Source organism: Cyphomyrmex costatus, unplaced genomic scaffold (genome assembly GCF_001594065.2).
Source record: "Cyphomyrmex costatus isolate MS0001 unplaced genomic scaffold, Ccosl1.0 scaffold212, whole genome shotgun sequence".
In the NCBI taxonomy this organism is placed as follows: domain Eukaryota; kingdom Metazoa; phylum Arthropoda; class Insecta; order Hymenoptera; family Formicidae; genus Cyphomyrmex; species Cyphomyrmex costatus.
This window is the reverse complement of record NW_017276170.1, coordinates 183,333-202,100: the sequence shown is the minus strand read 5'-3', so window position 1 is coordinate 202,100 and position 18,768 is coordinate 183,333. Positions and strand designations below refer to the sequence as shown.

Here is an 18,768-nt window from a genome sequence, read left to right as displayed (position 1 = left end):
GCGATATCTTCTAAAACATTAGTCTTAGCGCTTTAAATACATATAATAGTAATAACTTTTGATAGAACTCTTAGGGTGCTATCCAGAACTATGAAAAAGAATGGCTTTTTAATACCTATGCGCGGTCAAAAAGTTCTACATCATGTAGTCTTCGTGTCGCAATAACTATACGGATAACATCGGCAAGGTTTTCATCATGTAGCTCGCTTGCAATTTCGGCATCAGTTTTCTTGACATCTGCAGTTGACTTCCGTTTAATGACATGATCTACTTTTTTAGATGTTTTTTATAGCTTTCCATCACGCGAAAGGTCTTTTAATCCATATCCAGCACGATATTTAGCAATAATAGTTGCTTTCCATTTACACCGATTCTCAGATAATTCTCACTTGTGTGGCGTCATAACTCAGTTGAATGCGCGTTCCTTTTACATTTTAAGAAGTGAGATTCAACTGAGGAGTTTTTACCTACAAACTGCACAAGATTGAGACCGTCTGCTTTACTCAACTCGTAGACTCACTTTAAAAGTGATTTAAAATTGAGGTTATGAACCTGTGTTGTTATTTGTTAATTTTACCAAAGTAAGCAAGTAGCGACATCATTATTTTATACTCAGCTCACTTCAGACGCAGTTTTATTTGTGTGTAAATGGAAAGCGAGTAATATATCATTCACAGTTGATTTATCAATAGTAATGAAGTGATCTGAGGAAAAAACTTTCCGTCTTTTGAAAACTTAATTACTCTCTCGCATGAATTTGAATTTGCGTATGCTGAGCCATGCATGTTTACGCCTAAAATACTCTTGAAACCATTCTATTTTCATTGTAGAACTTTTTTTCAACCTCTTACAGTTACAAAGATTCGTTTCGAAAGAGAAAAACCGATTTTTTTCAAAAGGATTTCACCCCTTAAATCTACACCATTGCCGATATAAAAAAATACGTGTCTATTATTTTTGCCTACTCTACAAATGTACCAAATTTCATTAAATTTGGCGAGTCACGGAAAGATAACTTTACTCGTCAGTTTATCTCTAGAATTAAGTAAGTGCAGACGTTTTTCGAAGAAAGTGATTTCGGACTGGCAGAAATAATAAGTACAAGCTGTTTTTCATATTATTAAATTTTGTTGGACACTTTTATATTGTCAGAGATTATAAAGCTATGTTCAATTTAGTATTTACCAACATTATTTTGTGATAAATCTTATTTACAGTTGATGAAAAATGGGTAGATCGAAACATTGTACAGACGAGGAGAAAAGATTGATAAAAAATCTTTATAAAAATGGAAAATCTCTCGGGAAAATATTTAAATTGATAGGACGGTCTAGAAATATGATTGCTAACGCCTTAAAGCACAGCAGTCTGTAGAATTGCGAGAGAGACCTCGAAAAACAACTGAAGTATTTGACCGGCTACTACGAGTACTTCGGAAATGCAAAGCCGATCACTTTACGAGTTTTTTTACAATGAAGAAGCAAACCAATGCACTGATATCAGCAAGAACAATTCGTCAAAGACTGCAAAATGCTAAATTGTGTGCTAGAATCCCAAGAAAAGTGCCACTGTTGAGTAAGAAGAATATTAGAGATCGTTTAACTTTTGCGAATAAATATTTTAAAACTGTTAGTGGAGAGAGAGAGGGAGAGAGAGGGAGAGAGAGGGAGAGAGAGGGAGAGAGAGGGAGAGAGAAGCAGTGGAAAAATATTCTTTGGAGCAACGAAACAAAGATTAATTTGTTCGGATCTGATAGTGCATTAACTGTGAGGAGGCCTCCAAATGCTGCATTCAATCCTAAATTCACCAAAAAGACAATAAAGTTTAGCGAAGGAAATATCATGGTTTGGAGATGCTCCTCCTACAATGGTGTCGGCCTTCTGTATTGGATCAAGGAAACGATGACAAAAGAGATTTATCGTAACGTTTTAAATGATATCATGTTACCCTATGCTAAGGAGAATATGCCACTGATATGGTCTTTTCAGCAAGATAATGATCCAAAACATTCGTCGAAACTTGTAAAAACGTGGTTTGAAGATAATCAAGTCTCTGTGATGAACTGGCTAGCACAATCTCCTGATTTAAATCCCATCGAAAACTTGTGGCATGAAGTAAAAAAGGCAGTCCCAAAGGAGAAAATTAAAAATAAGACTCAATTATGGCAAGAAATTCAGAAAGCGTGGTCATCAAAATCAATATGCGACCGCTTAGTAGATTCAAAATGAGTCGCCGATGTCAAACAGTTTCGTGAAATAAGGGCTACGCGACTAAATATTAGTCAGAAAGACAAGATTTAGTTTTCTGAATATGTTTGAAATGGTTTTCTGTTGTGCAATATAAATATTTCATATAGTGCAATTGTACCTATTATTTTTGCCAAAAACTGTTTGTCAAAAATTTTCTAAGACTAAATATTTCATGATTGTATGACTTAGGCGAAAAATTATTAATTTTTTGATAACTATAAAGCCTCAAAGTATTACCTCTACACATAATAATTGATCTGAATATTTTTTTTCTGTCTTCTGCAGATAAAATTACAATTTATCTGCAGTGCACCTATTATTTCATGCAACCACTCTTGTTTTGACAAAATTGATCGTGATTAGACTATTGTAGATTATTGTAGGGCCTCTAGTATCGATTAGGGATGTAACATCGAGGAGTGCATGTGGGAAATCAATTTCCGTTATTCATGATGACGGTGAAAATCGATCACTTTTTCACAAATTTATTTTTTATTCCTGCAGTAGACTACACCAGGACTCTTTCTCGCTTTCGCTAAATATTAAACTTATATACGTATCTCACTTTAAGTTCTAAAAGTGTTCAGCCATAAAAAATAGACCCTATATTTACAACGTTCAAAATTGACTTCACTCTCTCATATTCGCTTTAAGTAAAATGTTGTCGGCGAGTTGCGAGAGCATAGAGGTCTATATTCAAAAATTATTTCAACTTTCCGCCTCAAGTTGCTTCCTCATGGTAGCGTATATATATTCAAGCGCGCCGAGAGTATTCCGTGACTATACCTCACTTCGCTATCGGCAGTTCGTTCACGTAAAGAGCACGCGCGCGATAGATCACGGGCTTTTCCGATTCGTATGGTTTCTTATACATATATCTAGACCCACACTGGCCGTGCGGGACCGGCGCGGCGCCGTGCCTGTTCTAAACCGTCGAATGTATTTCATTCGGACCTTCTATATCAGCGGACGTGCTTTCTCACCAAAGAGCAACGCAAAAGTTGCGCCTCGTGTTTTTCCTCTTACAAGCGATACGACGTGCAGACGATGTCGATACCAGAGCCCCGGTCCACCAGAAAGTAAAGCGGTTCAGGGGATTGCGGTAGTGGTGTAGCGGTAGAAATAGAAATCCGGCAACGGCGGAAAAAGGACCGAACGCCGCGGGAGACGCGGATATTCGGTCGTCGTGTTGGAATTAAGAGTTGAACACGATGTCCAAGTGCTGCGGCTGCATCGGCGTCTGCGCGATCACCGAAGCGTATCAACCGCTAAACACTCACACCCACTCGCGCGATATCGTTCAAGAAACGTTCAGAAACGGCAGGGAGGTCCTGAGAAGTCCAAAAGATCGTCGCAGGAAGCCTAGTGTTCGCTATGACGTCGTGAGGACTCCCGGAAGTGACAGGTAAGACTTTGGTCAACAACTCGGAATCAATTTCAAATCTCTTGAAAACTTTTTATGAAATTGCAGTCATGGGAGGGAAGATTATTACGGCCAAAATTAAATCTTTTCTGCAATCCTACAGATAACTCCACCGGACGAGAGGAACAGTTTTTCAAGAAGAACGGTTTTGCTGTAGTATATTCGTATTTAAGCTAAATACAAATTCAAAAATAATTTTATTGGATCATCATTAGAATAATTATGTGAATCGTTCAAACTTGTTACTATAAAATATCAGTATTTTTTGCAGCATTGCTCATGCTTGAGATTCCTACGTAATTGTTTTAATGGTAAACAAAGTTATTTTCAGATCTGCATCTAGCTAAATTTTTAGGCACTTAAGCAAAATCGTTAATTTTTCCCATATAGTTTTATTCGGCGAGCAAAATAAAACACGCGAACTATTATCGCGCAATATCTTCAAAATATGAGTATAATGTGAAATTATGTGGTGCTTCAGCGGCAAACAGATGAGTCAAAATTTGATGTGAGCCCTCTCGTGCGTCAAGAGTATATCTCGAGAGCATACGCGCTGCAATTATCGCAGATACACGAAGCCGAGCTAGAGATTTACCGTGTGACTGTTATTTACCCGAGCTGTCTGCGTTTATTCGGTAAACAGTCGTTTCCGTAATAAGCGAATGATTTACGACTATTCTTATGTTTAATGGCATTTCGGGATGTCTTGCCCTTCGTCTACCAAAATACACGATGTAATCTCGTTTGCGCAGAGAAGTGAGTATTTTTAATGCATGCTGCCCTAAAAAGCCTGATAAGTGAGATCCCTTATATATGCGAGAGCTGTATATGTATAAGTCATTGTCGTAGGAACGACTGTCTTAACTCCATTAGATCTGATGTTAATGTAACCAATAGTTAACAAAACTTTTTTATTACATTACCATGTACATCTGATCTCAGATAATGTCGATAGAATTAAATAATTTCAACCGATAATGTCTTCGAATTTGATTTCATTACAATGTTCACAGGATTTGAATGGGTTCAAGTTCTCTGGAGATAATCAAAGTTCCGAAAGTCAAAGTGGTAGATTCAAATCACTTCTTGGCGCTATGAGTCATCGATATTGTATTTGTATTCACTTCTCAAGATTGATATGTATAATTTAGAATCTTGAATTTCTTATGACAATGTAACATCACTATTTGACCTTTCTATATGATATTTTATCTTTTTAAACGTTTTATAATATATAACATCGTTGCGGTTTGAAATATATATTTTTAATTGTTAAGCATCTGAGGAGATCTTAATCACACAGCTGAAACATGTAATGTAATTTAGCTAGCTTTTTAGTCAGATATAAATCAAGTTTTTCACCATTTTTTTGGACTTTTTAATAAATTATTAGTATTATAATTTGACTCTTATCCTTGTATTACACAATTGTTATTTTTTGATATTATCTTTATTTGATATAAAAGAAAATGTATGTAAAAATAACAAGATTGACATTATATTATTTAAAAAATTTCGAAATCTCGAAATCTTTTTACAATTAACGAAGTCTCATTAAATGTGAATCATGTTCGCTACTTAGAATCTTGAATTTATTTATTTACGATACCATAGTGTCATCTCTATGAACTATTATTACATAATGTCATTGATATCGTTGACAAAAAAAAATATACCAGAGTGAAATTAGGATTACATAAGAATTTAGTTCAAGTCTCGTTTCGTGAACTACTGCATTTTACAGTTTTATTTTCGTACTTTTACTTACATTTACACTGCTATCTAGTTCTGCTTCCTAAACAATTTTCGGTTTTAACAAAACCAGAAACGCTCACGGGTTATCGGTTCGAGGTACAATTTCCTCTCGGTCGTCGTTTTGCTTAAACCAATCGCGAGGGAACATGAACGGAATGTCGGACCACAAATGCTACCGGCGAGGATTTTGCGAGCATTTTCGGGACGAGCACGAAAGGGGCGTCATGGACGTAGGGGTGGCAGACGGGGGTGCGCGGCTGGCGAGAGTGCCGAGAGTGCATCCTCGCCGGCGGGAGGCAAAAGGTCACGTGACGGGCGGCCAGGAGCGGAGGGAATGGGGGTGGGAAGAGGTGGAAGTCTCGTGATTTTTACGCTGCCGTACGGAAATGCTGTCAGTTCCGCAGGAACTGTCGTGCGATACGGACGTCTGCGAGCGACGACTGTCCTCCCTGCCGTGTGTGACCGATCGTAATTAATGTCTCCCGCGTAAATGCTTCTTCTTCTGTGAACTGCTTCCTTTGTGTGCTTTCCCTTCGATTTCGGTTCGGGACATTTCTTCTCCCTTTCTGTGCTTGTTTCTCGCGAAACTGCCCCCGATGACAAGCTGTCCAAGTATCGAAGTGACATTTTTAGATAACGGTCTAAAAATAGAGTTGATACCTCATGCATAAAATATGCAGAATGATCCAATATTAACACACTTTCTTTCACTTTTTTATTGAGAAAAATATTTTAATTAATAACTTTTAGTTATTAATTAGTTGATATTTGATCAAACCAACAAAATGCCATTCCTGTTGAGATTTATTCCATTCTGTATATACATCGTTTTACGTAATTTTTAGATAATAATAATATAAGAAGATGTAATTATTTTAATAACGATAAAACAACTTTCTTCGATGTTGTGTAAAAATTGTGCGCTTAACACGAATGTTACAACATCACTTCAATACTTGGAAAGTTAAACTGTAAAGCAACTCTGCTACAAATCATAACGAAGAGAAAAAACGTATAGCGTTTAATTAGCGTTATTTAAAAATACATTTATATTTATTTAAAAATAAATCTCGTCTTCTTAATTATTTGCTAATTTACTGTGTTCTATCTAGGATTTTATAAAAAGATATTTGAGAGAGGAAAATCATTTACAAGCTCAGAAACCTGATATAGCCATCTATGATATCGCTTGCATCACGTCTGTTGAAAAGTTTTCACAAATTCAGAGAAACGAAATTTATTTTATTGCAAAATACCTCCGCGAACGTAATCTAAAGCTTGTGAACGAGAGACGTGGAAACGGAGTTTTTTTTCTTAGTTGTCTTCGCGTCGAAAGAAATATTTAACCGGCGAAAAGAGCTTTGTTCAAGTTTCACTTGTCCATTCACAGTCTATTATCCACACGTGGCAATGTGATATAATGCCTACAACTCTCTTTCGCCATTAGCCATTTTGCGCGGCGCAAATAATGCATCATTTCGAGCAAACTTGCCGCGTTTCGCGACTGCACTGTAAGAACTCTGATTAATATCGTCGTATTGTGTAGCAGCTCGCTACCGGAAGATCAAAGTAATTTTCGCCTTCGACTACGAAAACTTCAAATTTACCGAGTTACTAATAACCGTTACATCATTATCGCGAATGGCGAGCTTCCGTACTGAAATAAGCAAACTTATATAATGTGGAACATTCAATCTATACATTGAATACGGATAGTTCACCGGTACGTTCCGATAAAAGATTCCATCGGAAAATTAAATATAATTGAGCTTTATCAGTTTTAATTTGATACCGTCCTCTCAATTCCCGGCGTTAAATATTCGATCATTATCCATCGCGTAAAATTGTTCGCGAGATAGAAATGTCAATTGTGATTTCTGTAATAGTTACATGACGTCTCTGGTAAATTATTGACAACTTTTGAAATAACACTCCAACCACATTTCTCTCATGCAATATGCTCATAACATAGTCTGGCCGCCCTGTTTATTATAGCTTTCACAATTTATTTATTTAATTAGAATGGTATCTCATCCGTTACCGTACAAATATTTCGTTTTAATAGCGTCTAAAAAGGTGCTCACTTTTATTCGCAATTTCTCGTTATACGTTCGTTAGACACTTCCCTTTTTTTTCTGTCCCCCGTATATCGTATCCTGCTAACGAACGACGTTATTTCACATCGCAGGCTGCGAACCGTACGTTCGTACCGCTGCTGCCGTGTCGTGGGGTGAAAGTGAATACAGTCGTGTATGACGTGCACGCGTGTCTCGTGTGCACGCGCGTGCAATACGCGCCGATTCGTGTGCCCGCCACGAGTGTCGACCACTTACGGTCGATCGATCGCAGTAAATTCCTTCAGTTTGCGTCGTGCAGGGATATCGATCGTACGATCGATCCGCTCCTACTTTGTACGCTGGATACCAAATCGAGGTGAGGAATTGTCGGAATATCGATGGAGTTACCGATACTGATACTGACCGAGCGTTTCTAAGATGAATCTCCGATGATTGGCTCACCAACAAACCTATCATCAGCAAGCTAATTTCAACAACAGGCATACACAAAAAAAATTTAATGTTTGATCTGGAGATTAGACTATGGTATTCTAATATATTTTGACGTTAAAACCGATGTCCAAATTGACCCATCATGTCACAATTTTTTTATTAAAGGAAAATAATTCGATTTTCCAGTATTTTTAGAGTCATTTATGACCTGGTTTTTAATATGCAAGCTAATAGGTCGCTATGACCCCCTTTCAGCAAAACAACTTGTGTTGGCACATTTTTTTAAGAGCATCTGAAAAAGTTAAAAGGAGTGATCGATTTATAAATTTTTACTTACTTAAAAAAGTTGTAATGTGAGGAAGCAATTCAGGCATTGAATTCGATTTTTGAGCGTCAAAATACATAAGAAGTCATGATCTAATCTCCGGATCGAACATTTTTTGTATTCAAAGTCGTACACCATTAAAGCCCGATTTTTTTTTACTGGTTAACTTGTGGTTGAGTTTAGTAAAGTAATAAGTTATTTAATAAGTAATAAAGTAAAAATTATATATTTTTATTTACAGTTAATTGCTAAACTAATAATTTCGTAGTGAATGACTTTTAAAGTTATTATAGTACAAAAATATTACTTTAGTGATTGATCATAACTAAAAAAAACACAATTTTTACATTGTTATCAAGTTAAGTTAGATTAAAAGTCCAAACCACAAGTTAATCAGATAATGAAAAACCGGGTCTAAGAGGTTCTTAATATTGTATTATAATAATTCATCTGCGGTCCGGTTCACATTCACAACGTTTGTGAGAATCATTTGTCTTTGTTTAAATTTGATGAACAACAAGAATGAAATAATTTCAAGAGCGTCGTGAAGAGCCATATACTATAGAACTTTTCCAGAGGTTTACTTATAAAATTTATTCCGCGTGACACAACGTGCTGTTGCCCTAAATCTTGACGTTTAATTCCAACCGTCTATCCGCTGCTGCCACGATCGATATAACACCAGCAATTAGTGTGCAGATTGCGAACGGCGGTACGTTTATGATTCGCTATAAGATTTCATTGCGCCGTGTATATATCATTCAAATGAATCATACATTACGTCATGTTGCGGATTACTATACCTACTGCTTTCGCGAGGGTATCTTTTGCGATTGTTTCACATCGATTATACGCAAATACGTATATCGAATCTCTTTAATTAAACACCGAGAGACACAAGCGTTTCACAATCGCGAATTCAATACATGTTCGACAAGGGCATGCTAAATATTTAGACTGTTGAGAGAAACTCGGCGTCAGGTTTGATAGATCTGAAACTTGACCGCCGAATTTTCATCGTACGCCGCCGTTCAATTAGGTTGACCTCGATTTTATCGCACGATTGATAGCATGACGGAGATTGAAATCAGTATAAACGAACGAGTAGCCATTCGTTCGGACAACAACAATGATTACGTATCGAAGTAGCAGCGCGATATCGCCGCTTTCAGCTGAGTTCACGCGAGATCATTTCGCGTGCTCGTCGCGAAACGAAACGAAATGGTCTGGAAACGCGCGTGTGCGAAAGTTATTTTGGCTGGCGTAATCCGCAAGCGGATTTTTATCCGTGTACCAAAGAATGGTCATTTGTCCCAAATTTGTAGCTGACAGTTCCAGACACTTCCGCAGTTTGGTTCGCCTTATGGAATGTCCCACTTTTCGCTTGTCCAGAAAACTCTTCCTCTAATCTGAAAAAGTATGCAACTTTGGTTTCCAGCGACGGGTGGAATAATTACTTAAAAACTTGGACCATAATGAGAATTAAAAAGTTTCAGACGAATTAGAGTTAATGAAGAAACGGCTAAACTTAACAGTTTATTCAAACGATTCCCAATTCCATTCTTCTTTGTTTTTATTCAGGAAAAATATATGATCGTTTTATTGAATTACGATGAGTTTTACTGTATCAGAATCAATGCGAATCAATGAATTGGAAATATTGGCCAGTTGATTGTATTAGTAGACGTGATTACAACAATTTTAGATACGAAAGTTCATTCCTGGGAGATAAAAAGTCAGGCAGATTAGCAATTTTATTGACAAAAAAGGAAGAAACGGAGCGAAAAAAGAAGCGGCAAAGAATACGGTCGTGAGATGAATGTCCAATGTATTTCCGTCGTGAAAGGAAGACCAGGGTCGAGTTTGCCTGGGAGCTGAGTAAATCGCAAAAACTGGAGCAACCTTGCACGCGGATTTTCTTTTCTTTGTCGCAGATTTGCGGACTAAGGCGCAAGAAAAGCATTTTTTAAATCTTCTTTTCATTGCGAATTTCTATGTCGTGCGTCGCGAATCATTACCTCCATTTTTCGTTTTTCGTCACGATAACTCTTTTATAATTTGCTCGTGCATCATTTTCAGCTTCGTGCGCATACGACATCGTTATACCGTTTGTTACGAGAAATTTTCTGAGAGTTCAATCGCTTCGCGGTGGACCGACCAGCGTTGTCTCGAATAAGTTAAAGTGGAAGCGGAAATTGCCGCAGCTCTCGATTATCCCGATTCTTGTCGCGAGAAACCGACAAGAAATCGGGTCGCTTTGTGGTCTAATCTCGCGTGGCACGATTTAAACAACTTTCCTCTCCTTTCTGGGAGGATACTTCCACAAAATGTGATTTCCACCGTTACCTGTTCCGTCCTGCTGACCCATCTTGCAAAGCGAAAAACTTCGGCACTGCGAAATTCTTTTTACGCGCAGCTAGTCGAGCTTCAAAAAAACTTAGGCAATTTTGATGCTCCCTCTTCTCCTCTTCTTAGTAGCATTTAATATAAAAACTTTCGTGACGGAAATATAGTTACTTTGAAGTATGTATAATCTTTGCGAAAATAACCAAACACTGTCAACCTTCTCATGCTTATTATCTATAAAGCTTTCATTTTAACAGTTTAAAACTAATTGAGTATATCAAACTTATCTTTCATATCACGCACATAGATTTTTTTCATCGAATTCGTGAAACATAATATTTTTTAATAGACAATCAATAGATAAATATTATATTTAAAAAATTTTTGTTAAATATTGAAATAAAAATGTTTCTCTTTAGATTTCTTTTTTTTCTTATAAAGGCTCTAGCAGGTTAAGAAGGGTCAATCGGCCCCCAAACGGATTATGACCAGCATGTCACCAAAAAGTTGACTCGAAAAAAAATTTGGAGAAATTTTTAATTTCGTACACCACCCCTTTTCGGAGATATTGCCTTATGAAGTATTTTCATATTTTTTTATTTTTGTCACGAGACCTATCAGATACAATTTTATTTAAAAAATTTGGGCATACAAAACGTATCAAAAGGTATTTGAAAATATTTTTTGCGAGATGTTCCAACCTAACCATAATTTTTAAAAAATTCCTGAAAATTTATAAGTGACCCCCTTTTGTTAGTTTATGATTGGCAACCTCGCAAAAATTCAAGAACATGTATTTTTAAACTTATTTTCATCCTGAAATTTTTCAGAATTTTTTGAACCCGGCATCATGCCTAAAAAAATTAAAACTCGCCTAAAAAGGCAAAAAATCGCCATAAAATATATATCAAGTAGCCATAAAGCTCTAAGATAGCCTGCAGACACAGGTAAGATAGCAAGATAACCCTAAGATAGTTCTCTCATCGCTCTGATTAAAACAATTATGCAATATTATGGAAGTCTTAAAACATTAAAACATCCATAATATCGCCTTAAGACAATCGTAACACACTAATGGCACATTCGATACATATGCAATTATGACACGGTGCTGCCCTGACACGGTACTGTCCTGACACGGTGCGAGTGCAAAACTACACTAATTAATAATTTAATTAATAATTTAATTTTTAATTAATAATAATAATTATTAATAATAAAATAATAATAATAATAATAATTTAATATTCTTATTTTTAATTAATTTTCGGCCTTTCTTCTTTTATTAAACAACATATTTTCATCATCACTACTACTACTACTTGTTTCTAATAATTTATCTATAATAAATAATATTCTTTTTTTATCCATTTTGTAATTTTTTGCTGCCTAACTAGTTTTATTTGTCCGAACACCAAACTGCACTGACAAAAATGTCAGTGCAATATTTCTTGTACTCGTTCGGTTCTTTCGGTTGGTCCGAATACAAATTCAGCACTACACTAGGTCAGTTTTCATTTGCCGAATACGATAATCTAAGCGCACTGATACGGTGCGCACATTCCGAATGCGTGGCACCAAAAAAGTTTGCACTAGTGCAGTTTGTCGAATTCGCCATAATACAATTCTGAGACAGCCCTAAAATTCGATTAACATTACTATTCAGCATTAAAGCAGTCTTAAAACTCTAAAACATTTACAAAATATCCTTGGGGCATTCTTAAAATACTCAAAATGCCATAAAATGAAACTAATGGCGAATTCTGCACGCTATCTTATGAGCCTTTTAGGGCTTTATGGCTACTTGATATATATTTTATGGCGATTTTTTACCTTTTTAGGCGAGTTTTAATTTTTTTAGGCATGATGCCAGGTTCAAAAAATTCTGAAAATAAGTTCAGGGTGAAAATAAGTTTAAAAATACATGTTCTTGAATTTTTGCGAGATTACCAATCATAAACTAACAAAAGGGGGTCACTTATAAATTTTCAGGAATTTTTTAAAAATTATGGTTAGGTTGGAACATCTCGCAAAAAATTTTTTCAAATACCTTTTGATACGTTTTGTATGCCCAAATTTTTTATATAAAATTGTATCTGATAGGTCTCGTGACAAAAATAAAATATGAAAATACTTCATAAGGCAATATCTCCGAAAAGGGGTGGTGTACGGAATTAAAAATTTCTCCAAATTTTTTTTTCAGGTCAACGAACTTTTTGGTGACATGTTGGTCATAATCCGTTTGGGGGCCGATTGACCCTTCTTAACCTGCTAGAGCCTTTATTCCTTAAAATTCTTGATTTTTCCTAAATATCTCTTCACTGATATTTTCGCTGTCGCGAAATACCATATCTGTCGCATGATAGGGGAACTCGGGGTATAATGAAACCATGGGGTATAATGGGATGTATGTACTCGATATTTGGTTACAGAGATGCTAATATGTAATGAATTATCAGACAATAGTTACTGTTAGATGTTTTTATATAATATATTGTTATTAGTTGTCATATTATTTTTACATGAATATTGCTAAAAATTGTTTAATGTGTTCGCTTTGCTGTCCACGAATGAATTACAGGTTCTTTGTAAAGATACCTATAATCAAAGATGCGCCAATCGCGAACGGTCCGTAATTGGTTCGCCATTGCGTACCCGTGCCAACCTTACCTGCCTGACGCTGCCAGGCTAGGTGAGAAGTTGGGTACAAGATGTCGGACAGAAGTAGTGGTGGGGAACAGTTGGCGCATCTTTGATTATAGATCTTTAAGTTCTTTGGTATATTCGTGTAAGGTAAGCAATAATAAAATTCTATTTTTTATTGTCACAAGTATCATACATTTATCTTATTATATGATCTTTTCTTGTTACTTTAGTAAAATCTATACAAATATATTGTTTATCTGTGGTATTTTATATTATCTAAAATAAATTAATGTACTTTGAGGCACAATGGTGCACACTTGCACAGTGGCTGCCGCCGCGACGCTATCCGCCGTGACACATGATTGAGGTTAGCGCCAGCCTTTACGTGTTTGCATATTTTTAACTATCAAGAATTTTGTACGGATTACGAAGTGCACACGTACAGAAGTGTTACCTAGTAACATTGTATTTAATAATGTGTTCTAAGTCACTTTTAAGCAATGTTCAATATTAATTTTTTAAAAGTAGACAAGGTTATCCTATGGTATCCCATTATATCCCGCATAAATGACGTAGTGAGGTTATGACACACTCTCACAAAACAATAATTTCGTCCTGTTAACCTATACTTTTGCAGTAAAACTTAGATTTTTCTTATAGTAAAGACTCCAAAGAATATTTTAATATGTAAGAAAGTTGATTTATTTATTTTTAATATGTTTAAAACTTGAAAAAACTTAACTATAACCATTATACCCCGGGTTCCCCTATCATTATTTTCAGCTCGACACATTGTTCGCTGAAAGACTAATCGATAGATTTGAGACACACGATATATTTCGCAGCTTATACGGTTGGTAACTTTTAGCCGAGTGTTTAGAGAGGATCTATTTATTTCCATCGTAGAGTGTAACAGCAATTAGTCACAATTTTCAGTAACGTGGAAAAACGAACACTTACGCGGTAAATGTAAACCACACCGGTGCCATGTGAGTTATGAAAGCGGGCGAGCGAATACGCCGGCATGTGATTTATTAAAATAACGGTGGTCGCGATTTCTGTGTGAGCACCGGTATGCCGCCGGAGTTTCCTCCTTTCCGCCTCCGGCGTACCGTAAATTGTCCTTAATCTCTGAACTTCCTTAAAATACGAAATGCGAATAGTGCGAGGCTCGCATGACTCTATCGTAGATCTTTGCGCGATTAATGGATCGATATATCTTTACTTGTTCACCCTACATTATTCATTTGATCATTAATGTTCAGTGCAACTTGTACTGCGTGTTCTTCGTTTCTTTACTATTCTTGTTGTAACAATAGACTGTATTAACGAATAAATGCACCTGTAATATGCGATATGTACAAGCAAATTGTATTTTTCAACAAAAAAGTAATCATAATAAAAAGAGGAGAGAACAAGAGCGGCGCAGACCCCTTTACTTATATGGCGCCCACCGTGTCGCCAATCTTATCATGCAAAACGTGCGAAACTTAAAAAATACATAAGCCTACTTCCTTAACAATTCTTTTTTCATGTAATATGGTTTTAAATATTATTTCTAATTTTATAATTTTAATCTTTATACTGACAATGTTGTTGGACTTTAGAAGCACAATCAAATTTTATCGTGAATTCCTAGTAGATAAATTTAAATTTGTAAAAAATAAGAAATATTAGAATTCTGTATTACGACCGTCAATTATAAATTAACAAGAATAAGGAAACCGTAATAATTTACGATTTACTAAGCCATCTACGGTCAAAGCTAGATTACTATGCTTATTATAATGTGTGAATTTATATACCACGTATGTAGTCACCAATCACGTGCCGAAAATTTTTCAGACTTACAACGCAACACTTAAACAACTACCGCAGTAATATCACTTTTTTTAGTTAAATTGCTACCGCATATCTAACAATTATTTGATGCTTCTATATAGCATCTTATTATTGTTCGCAATGTTTCTCGCAAGTGCTGAAATACGCGCATATCTGTATATATAGAATCTTAATTTAATAACTAAAACAGGCGTCTAAGGTAGGTTTCCATTACAATACCTTACTGATGAGTCCAGTAGTGGAAACCGGGACGAAACGCCAACTCGTGTATATTCTTCGCAATCATACTTTTCACAGATTTTAGATTCATCATTACTTTAACATTTAAATTGTTAAAATTTTAATATATGTCTTCCAACATATTATTAAAGATCTAATAAGATGCTATATAGAAGCATCAAATAATTGTTAGATATGCGGTAGCAATTTAACTAAAAAAAGTGATATTACTGCGGTAGTTGTTTAAGTGTTGCGTTGTAAGTCTGAAAAATTTTCGGCACGTGATTGGTGACTACATACGTGGTATATAAATTCACACATTATAATAAGCATAGTAATCTAGCTTTGACCGTAGATGGCTTAGTAAATCGTAAATTATTACGGTTTCCTTATTCTTGTTGAAAAATAAGTAAAATCAACTTTTACAATAGCAAGAACTTGTTAAATCTTTCAGAAGTATGTACAAATTTTTATGCATTTCGGAACAATAAAGTTTTACATTGAAGTTTGAAAACTCCGATTGCGGATGAAGGATGAAAATTTTACATTACCGACAGAGGGTTAATATTATACATATATTCCAATATAATTAATTTATATATAAGGTACATAAATTAGAGAAAGCATATTAATAGTATCCCAATAATTAACTAATTATTATTAATTAATTATTACTAATAATTATGCACAAAGTAGATATAAATGGAAGAAAGTATGTATGCGGTATGTTATATATATTGTAACAATGCTTTGCGCGATACGGGTAGCATTATTCCGTAATTCTCTTCATCTATTCAGCATTAGGGAATTATCGTATAGTCGGTTATGCTCTCGATCAGGGCGATACCGGGAACTCCCACAGCGCGGGAATTCCTGTGTAGCGCATCTTCCTCATGCCTAATTTAATCGCGCAGCTCGAGCATTACGAGAGATAGAGAGCTCTTACCTACACATGCGCGACAATCCGCAGTGTTCCCTGCAATTTCCCCTTTACCTTCTCCGCAATCACAGGACACGAAGTACTGAAATTCAATTACTGTCAGATCACTTTGCGATTCTTTCTATTGCATCGCGTGTATGCACAAATCCCAAATGCGATTACTCCGAAAGGATAATTAATAAAAACGAACGCACGGTTTATTGTTGCACTGAAAGGTAACTGAAGTAAAAGAATATTTGTTTGAATATATTGTAGTTCTAAGTATGTAATAACACTGTTAAAAATGCCATGAAATTTAATGTACTTTTAATTGTATTAAATTACAAAAGTTAAATTTAATTTAAGGATATTAAATTTAATGTAACATGAAATTTAATGACTTTTATAAAATTTCATAAAATTTAGTGTACTTTCCACAAAATTTTATGTAGATTTGCGTGAAGTTCAATGCATGTAAATATTAAATTTAAATTACAAGGCTCAATAAATTTAAAAAATAATTAATATAAAACAGGGCTACGAGCCAACATTAGTTAAAATATAAAGGTCTTACAAGTAAACCTACCGAAGTGTAAATCTCCGATTTTGATGAAATTTGGATATGTTGTAAAACATGAAAAACTAAGAGATACGTATTTTTTTTTTAGCGGCGGAAAAACAATACGTATCTCTTAGTTTTTCATGTTTTACAACATATCCAAATTTCATCAAAATCGGAGATTTACACTTCGGTAGGTTTACTTGTTAGTAATAAACTGTCATTAATTAAAAATAAATAAATATAAAGTTTAATAAAATTCAAAAACAGACGTTTCGACCTTAATTAGGTCATTTTCAATGTTAACGATGTACAAACAATGATAATATAAAAATTCAAACGAAACATATGTAAAAACCTCAATCAAATACGAAAAACATGTATATAATTTCTGTGATATGGGTATTTTCAATCTCACTCGCTGTTGAAAACATAGTTATATCGGCGTGCAAGAGTCCATCATCTTGCTTTGTTGATGGACTCTTGCACGCCGATATAACTATGTTTTCAACAGCGAGTGAGATTGAAAATACCCATATCACAGAAATTATATACATGTTTTTCGTATTTGATTGAGGTTTTTACATATGTTTCGTTTGAATTTTTATATTATCATTGTTTGTACATCGTTAACATTGAAAATGACCTAATTAAGGTCGAAACGTCTGTTTTTGAATTTTATTAAACTTTATATTTATTTATTTTTAATTAATGACAGTTTATTACTAAGACCTTTATATTTTAACTAATGTTGGCTAGTAGCCCTGTTTTATATTAATTATTTTTTAAATTTAAATTACTTGTAACTTTTCATTTTCTCTTTACAACATTAAATGTTTTTAATGTATCGTTTTGCTTCCGTTACGTTACGTAAAATTGCTGCCTTTTTTAATAGTGTAAATATTTACTAAATGTAAGCATATATTTATTTGATACAAAAACTATTAATTTAACATCATTTTTTCATGAAATAAACATTTATTTACTGTACGTAAACGTTTATTTAGTTTTAATTACTATTGAAAGAAATATGTATTAAGATTTAGTAATTTTTTTCAAAATGTATTTTACAAATCGCAGATTTCTTTAACGTGATTAGAAAGATCTTGGCAGATAAAAAAAACTCAATTTTTATTTGATATTCTAAGACGAACTCGGAGAATATAACCAATAAGAATTTACCTTCTTTGCTTGTAACGACGTTATTCCAACCGTAGCGGTTAGTAAACGAGTACATATCGTTGAAATTTCTCGTCCAGGCAGTGTCGTGCAGCTTTTTAAGATTACAGACGGTAGGTCTGGATTTAACGGTTTTGCCCCGTTCCTCACGATCGCGTTTAAAGCGCCGTTATCGCTTTATGCATCCGAGCTTTGTGTTATACGATATGCTGTAGAAATAATATTCTTCCTGAAACATATTCGTCACCGCTGACCTACATATAGCCAGTCTTAGTAATGCTTAGCTATTGTAAGGTTGAATTTAAAATAATATATATCCTTAGGCAATTGAAAAAAGGACACGTTTAAATACAATGATGACAAAAAGCAAACTGACCGAATAGTAGATTTAATTTTACTTCTATTTATATATTCACACACGCGGCTATTCAAATAATATAACTGTGATAACATTTGATGTGGAACGGGGTTGGTTGCCTTTAGCAGCATAGAGAAGTCCAGCTAAATTGTAAAATGGACATTTATCTATATAACAAGACTATTTTACGAATACATATAGTATATATATTTCGATACATTGCGGTGAATAAATAGATAAATGAAATTATTCCACTGGGCACGTAACGGACCTTCCATCTTCCTCTGTGGCATTTAATTTACATTCTCGTCTAGTTGAACAATACTATGTTTTTTGAAGGAAGAGTTCTAACAGAATTAACAAAGCATGAATATTAACAAAGCATTTAAAAGGACGTTTTTCATTATAAAGAAAGGTACATAAGGTACGTGATTTTTG

General features: G+C 34.8%; 1 protein-coding gene across 1 annotated transcript in view; it reads left to right on the top strand.

Annotated features, from left to right (window-relative positions):
- The first annotated feature begins 3,460 nt into the window (after positions 1-3,460).
- The window catches only part of LOC108773529 (uncharacterized), a 173,307-nt gene continuing 157,999 nt past the window's right edge, over positions 3,461-18,768 (top strand). The window contains exon 1 of the mRNA XM_018539366.1: positions 3,461-3,654. Coding sequence (XP_018394868.1) covers positions 3,461-3,654 — 194 coding nt within the window. The remainder of the gene's footprint in view (positions 3,655-18,768) is intronic.